The sequence below is a fragment of the Pristiophorus japonicus genome, chromosome 7 (genome assembly GCF_044704955.1).
Source record: "Pristiophorus japonicus isolate sPriJap1 chromosome 7, sPriJap1.hap1, whole genome shotgun sequence".
Lineage (NCBI taxonomy): Eukaryota > Metazoa > Chordata > Chondrichthyes > Pristiophoridae > Pristiophorus > Pristiophorus japonicus.
In genome coordinates, this window is record NC_091983.1 from 62,770,541 (window position 1) to 62,777,353 (window position 6,813).

General features: G+C 45.2%; 1 protein-coding gene across 2 annotated transcripts in view; it reads left to right on the forward strand.

Annotated features, from left to right (window-relative positions):
• The window catches only part of greb1 (growth regulating estrogen receptor binding 1), a 396,947-nt gene extending 390,422 nt beyond the window's left edge, over positions 1 to 6,525 (forward strand). For both annotated transcript variants that reach the window (XM_070885003.1, XM_070885002.1), the window contains one exon: positions 4,650 to 6,525. In XM_070885003.1, the coding sequence (XP_070741104.1) occupies positions 4,650 to 4,813 (164 nt within the window). In that variant the 3' untranslated portion in view covers positions 4,814 to 6,525. The remainder of the gene's footprint in view (positions 1 to 4,649) is intronic.
• Positions 6,526 to 6,813: the final 288 nt, after the last annotated feature.

The window sequence follows — 6,813 nt, forward strand, 5'->3', positions numbered from 1 at the left end:
CTGGACATGAGCGAGGCTGATTGTGTCAAAAGGCTGCTTTTCCGCAGATAAGTTGTCGTTGAGATCTGTGATATGCTGAGAGCAGATTTGCAGCCCAGGAGCAGAACGCCAACTGCCTTGTCTGTTGAAGTGAAGGTAACAGCTACACTTGCCTTCTATGCCTCGGGATTGTTTCAGGCTACAACTGGAGATGTGTGCGCCATCTCTCAACATGCAATACATACCTGCGTTTACCAGGTCACAGCTGCGCTGTATGCATGGAGGAATGACTTCATTAAGTTCCCATTGACTGCACAAGCGACCCGTGAGAGGGCTGTGGGCTTCTTCAGGATTGCTGGCTTCCCAAAGGTACAGGGCTGCATTGATTGTACCCACATAGCCTTGCGAGCACCTGTGGAGGACTCCGAGCAGTACAGGAATAGAAAAGATTTCCACTCCATCAATGTGCAGCTCGTGTGTGACGACAAGCAGCGCATCATGTCAGTCGATGCGAGATACCCTGGCAGCACCCATGATGTGTTCATCCTACGCGACAGCGTTATCTCTGACATGTTTGAGCAGCAGCCAGAAGGGCAGAGCTGGCTACTGGGAGACAAAGGGTACGGCATGACCACCTGGCTCATGATGTCCCTACGCGTGACACGGACGGAAGCTGACCGTCAATACAACATGGCGCACATTGCGACGAGCAGCATCATTGAGAGGGCCATTGGCATCTTGAAACAGCGTTTCCGATGCCTGGACCATTCCGGAGGCCACTTGCAATACTCTCCTCAGATTGTCGGTCACTTCACTGTTGTGTGCTGCATGCTGCATAACTTAGCCATCATGAGGCAGCAGGAGCTGATAGTGGAACCAGAAGACCCACATGAGGGGCCAGTGCCTGATGATAGTAATTTGGAAGAGCAGGATGAGGATGATGACGATGATCAGGAAAGCATGCAAGTGCCTGATGCCGGAGCATGAGGTCGGAGGAGGGCCGTCCATCGTGTTCCTTTAACGATTGCTCGAGCCCTGCGCCAGCAGCTCATCCGTGAACGCTTCAATTACTGATGCCTGAGGGCTCTGCGACCACTGTTACGCATGGACATGTTTATTTTTTGGAGTTGTTCCTACGTTGTGTTGTGTTAATGGAGCATGATTCAGTTTTAATGAAAAAAAATTTTATTGAAAAGTTAACGTCATTGTAATAAAATATTTGTTGTATCAAACTTTACTTTTTAATATGACTCTTGAAGATCACTTATAAACTTGTAAAGTTACAAAACAATTTCAATGTGAAAAATCTTACACTCTTAAGATCACTTAAACTTCAAGATCACTTTTTAGGTGCAAAATTAAATAAGTTACAAAAAGTTACACTATAAGATCACTTAAACCCTAAGATCACTTATAAATTGTAAAGTTACAAAACTTACAAAACAATTTCAATTTGAAAAATGCTACTACAGCTATATCAAGAGCAAGAACAAAAGCAGCAAAGAAAGGCTGCAACCATCTCTCAAACACATCTCAGTGAATGTTCACTTCATGGGGGTGTCATTTGATTGGCGGGGCTGTGTGCCCTTATTGCAGCAGCTATCTCCATGAGGGTCTGTGCCGTCGCTTGCATCCCTCCCTGACGGCATGTGCCGTCGATTGCACTCCCTTGGACATTCCCTCCCTATGTTCCTGTGTCATTACTGCTATTTCTCCCGCCAGGACCGTCACCTTTTCACCTACTGCACTGACGCTACCGATGAGTGATCGGGTAAGCTCATTGGTCTCCATACCCAATGCCACAATCTGTTGCACGCTGCATCTCAGGAGAGCGTGTCTCCAGTCTCCTTCTCCTCTGCCTGGGTCTGCCTCACGGCACCACTACACTGGGAGGCGCGGACACGGAAGGTGGGACGCTCGGTGTTCCAGACGGCAGCACTAGAGAGAGAGGCGCGGGCTGGGATGGTGGGAAGGTCTGTGTTCCAGACAGTAGCACTAGAGTGTGAGCCGTGGGCCGGGATGGTGGGTCATTGGGTGTAAACTGCTCCATTATATCACCAGCACCACTGGGACCCGCAACGTCTGAATCAAAACCATGGAAGGTGGAACCAGAACCTATGCAAGGGGTTGAAACTCTGATGCCCCTTAATGTGGGCTCATAAACATTAATTTGGAAGGTCTCCCCTGTAGACATTTCAGTCATCGCCACCAGCATCCAGTCTGGATTGTCCGCATCTGGTTCTACTGGTTCTTGTTCTGGATCTTCAGGGTTGGCATCATCATCATCATCATCATGTTCTGCAAAATATATCAGTAGTCAAATGTTTTAACAGCAAACGAGGGGGCAGGATGGGTGGCATGAGTACTCACACACATAGCAGGCCAGGCAGCAGGTTGATTTGAAGGGCCACGATGCATTTTCAGGACTTACCCGCCTCCTCACCTGCGGGCCCAGCTTGTGCTGTACTGATTGCTTTTCTCCATGTACGACTCATCATAGCAGCTACCCTTTGTTCCAAGGGTGCAGATTGGGCGTGCCTCCTCCTGTTCGAGTTGCTTCCCTTTTGTTGTGGGCCAATTTCTTCTGCAAAGAGTAAAATATAACTTTTCACAGAGTGCGTCTTTCTGCAGGGTGGGATATACAGATAGTCACATTACAATTATGATTACATTAAAAATTGAAAATATTCTTACACGAACTACTTGACCAAGGTCGTGCCATTTCTTTTTACACTGGCTTCCAGATCTCATGGTATGCACCACTGCGCAGTAATCTTCTGCAACTTGGTTCCAGTGTTTCTTCATTTCTTTAGGTGTCACTTTTATGTGACCTCTGTTGCTGGTATCGAGCTCCTGCCATTTCTGCTCAATGACGTTTACTAATATCTCCACTTTCTCATGCAAGTAATTCTCTGTTCTTGGTGGACGTTGTTCCATTGCTGTATTGAATTGACACTCTTATTTTTCAAAGCACACAGTCCTTATTTTGCATACACCTATGCATTACTTGTTCTGGAAGTTTAGCAGTGAAAAGCAGCACTCACTGATTTCAGCAGGTGATTTCTTCAACAGTGCTGCTAAAAGCACTCCTTCAGGCACAAAAAAATCACCAAAATTCAATCCCAAGCCTTTCCAGAGGTCCACGAAAAAAATCAGTACTTTTCTTCAAGTTCCTTTAAAAATGGCTGAGTGCCAATGTTTGTGACCTACTGCGCGTGCACTCCAACACGCATGTGCAGGGCTGCCGACACGACGTCCTCGCATCTAAGTTAGCCCCGCCCCTCCACCTGCACTTCCAGAATCAGCGCGACGCTGTGGCTCCACCCTCCACTGATCTCTGCGCGTCGCGCCGAGCTCCGAGGGACTTGCAGGGAGGCCGAGAATTCCAAGGCTTTTGAGCGCGAAAAATGGGCGTCGATGTCGGGACTGTGCCGTTCTAGGTGCGGCCCGAAACTTGACCCCATAGTATGTTCTAATTATCCTGTTTGATTCAGTTTATATAATTAGTTAAACTTTCAAAGTCAATGGGAAATATAGTGTGGTGATATTATCTGACATCTGACATAAGGAAGTACACTCTTCCAATGGTAGTACCTACTTCTGCCTTAGCTGAGACTAGCTAGTTTAGCACAGACCAGGATTGAACACCAGATCTTCAGGTCTCTATGGGGGCCAAATTACCCTGCGCCCCAATTGGGGATGGTAATCTTCCGGGGTTGGGACTTTTAGTGCACGTGTAGCGCTGATGCGCTTCAATGCCCCTCCCCTTCGCTTAAAGGAGAGGGCCGCTGTTCACTCTGCACGGCTTCTGCTGGCCTCCACTGGGCCACCAGAGCAGTGTGCGACCGGGACTGCAGCCTGGCACCCAAGACGGAGTGCCGGGCTGCATGATGGTGGCCCGGACTATGCTAGGGCTGCCATAACCAAGCCGACCCGAGAGTCAACCGAGAGCGGATGTTGGGCAGCTTCACAACCTGCGAAGCTGGCGTTGGCATCCACTTGCACCAACCTCGTGACCCACCAAGCAATTTCCCCCCGTGGGGCGTTAAGGGGTCAACGCGGGGTAGTGAGGGGTTGCCGTGCACGGCGGCCGGGGTGTTAACCACGAGGCGCGGCGCTGCTATACAGTGCCTCCACAGACTCCTGGGCAATTTCCCAGGAGGCAGTAGAACCTGCCTCCCTCCCGGGCGAAAACTATATAGCGCCCCCCCGGGAGGCGCTAAGGGAGCTATAAAAGGGAGCAATTTAGTCCCCTATGGCTCAGTAAGCTATTGCATGTTACATTTAGCCGCTATGCCACTTGGTAAACAAAAGGGTTTACTAACAACAATAATTGATTTTCTCGTGTACAGATAAACAGGATTGTAATAGAATTATTATTCATAACGAGGACTAGTGCGACAAAATGTACCCCTGAACATGGTTTGTAATAATTAGATGCACAAAATGTTTCAATTAATTTTTAAAACATTGAAATTTGATTTTGCCTTTGAAAGAATGGACTGATTGATATATTGTACATAGCATTTTGCATTTCATGAAGCTTTTCAAATATATTTAAGTCTACAGTGCTTTTGTAATGGACACCGCCTTGGCAATGATCTTTTTTTAAACAATCACAATTTTACAAAGAGCTTGCCTATATTGACTTTACAAATTCATTTGTTTAGGTGCTACGCTGTGTGTAATTTGTCAAGATCGTAGTTCTCTTCGCCAGACTGTTGTAAGACTGGAGCTGGAAGATGAGTGGCAGTTCAGGTTAAGAGATGAATTCCAGACAGCTAACTCCCAAGAGGACAAGCCGCTCTTTTTTCTGACTGGACGACATGTCTGAGGCATGAAAATTACCCAGTAACTCTTAGACTACAAAAATGAGCACTCCATAAGTAACACAGAATTTTCTTTGAGCCATGAACATATTGCAATGTGTAAAACAGTGTTTAAAAAAACTGAATAGAATGGTACCAAATCAATCAAATGTAAAGACTGATACATGTCACGAACAATTTCCTGTAAACATTCATTGATCTTATGATCTGCCTGAGCATTTTTTAATAGAATTTTTGAAATGTCTTTACTTGCCAGGATAATAGACAGGTGTAAACTTTAATGTTTGCTGTAGTTTAGAGTAAATGATTTTGTATTAGATCCAGTTTAAAGCATCGCTCTGCTGTTCTGAAAGAAATCAGGAAGTGTGCCCTCCTCACTAGATGCTGTGGTAGTTGGTGGCAAATCTGCACTTTAGAACCTTTTGAACTGCGAAAATAATGAGGGACTGAACTCATAAGTAGCCCCTGTGGGTAATGGGTTGATTCATATGTTGGCATAGTGAGTAGCAATGTGCTTAAACCCTTTGAGGACTGCAAGACCTTTTCTGTTTTCAAAATCAATGTCTTTCCTTTTAAGGAGTGAGGTTTTTTTTAAGTTTTTTTAAAGTTGTTTTATCAGAAATGTATATAAAATGACATATTTGGCTAATCAATGGCCCAGAATTTGCAGTCAGTAGCGAAGCGACAGCTATCACCTGGAAGAAAGCTTGTGATCTCTGTGCTGAAAACTTGAGCTTCCTCAATGTTAAATTGATTGTAGCGCTGTCAAAAGGGGATCCCTAGTGTAGAGCAGCAGTGATGTCTAAGCAGCCAATTACGTTGAAGAGTTCTCACAGACCGCAAACCAAGAAATAAAAACTGATTCAATTCACTTTCTAAAATATTTACAGAGAGCGAAACAAAGATTGGGACATACATATGGGGTTAAGTTGGAAGCTGAAATATCATGGAACAAACTTTAAAAAAAAAATATATATATATTATTTTAATAATCTAGTAATTTTCTATCAACTATGCAGAAATTTGACATTCCACAAATATAACATTTGTTTTTCAGGGCCCAGAACAGTTGTTCAGCAGTCAATAAGCCATTCAAACCCCAGTTACACCATTCCAACAAGGCATAGCTTTTTATGGGGTGTTTAACAGTGATATTACAGTGGAAAAGCTTAAGTTCAACTGAATACACTGATTGCAGGCTTTGGGGAGTTCCACACCGCAGCCTGTGGCGGAGAAAGGAACTTCAGGATTTCTGCTTTCAGCAGTGCATGTGCTAAATCCTAAAGTTACGGTCAGTTTCCGAGTGGTAATGACAGAGAACGCTGACAGTATCACCATCATTACTGCCGCAAAATTCAGGCCAATATTATATCTTGTTTTCATGGTCTTTTTAGGATTATACATTGGTATGTTAAGTTTGTTGGCATAGTTCTGCATACTTTCAAGGCATTGTGTGTCAAGGACTCAATATTGGCCATGGAGATGGGGTTGTCAGTCTAGGAGGGTGGGGTATTGAAACATAGAAACATAGAAAATAGGTGCAGGAGTAGGCCATTCGGCCCTTCTAGCCTGCACCGCCATTCAATGAGTTCATGGCTCAACATGCAACTTCAGTACCCCATTCCTGCTTTCTCACCATACCCCTTGATTCCCCTAGTAGTAAGGACTTCATCTAACTCCTTTTTGAATATATTTAGTGAATTGGCCTCAACAACTTTCTGTGGTAGAGAATTCCACAGGTTCACCACTCTCTGGGTGAAGAAATTTCTCCTCATCTCGGTCCTAAATGGCTTCCCCCTTATCCTTAGACTGTGTCCCCTGGTTCTGGACTTCCCCAATATTGGGAACATTCTTCCTGCATCTAACCTGTCTAACCCCGTCAGAATTTTAAACGTTTCTATGAGGTCCCCTCTCATTCTTCTGAACTCCAGTGAATACAAGCCCAGTTGATCCAGTCTTTCTTGATAGGTCAGTCCCGCCATCCCGGGAATCAGCCTGGTGAACC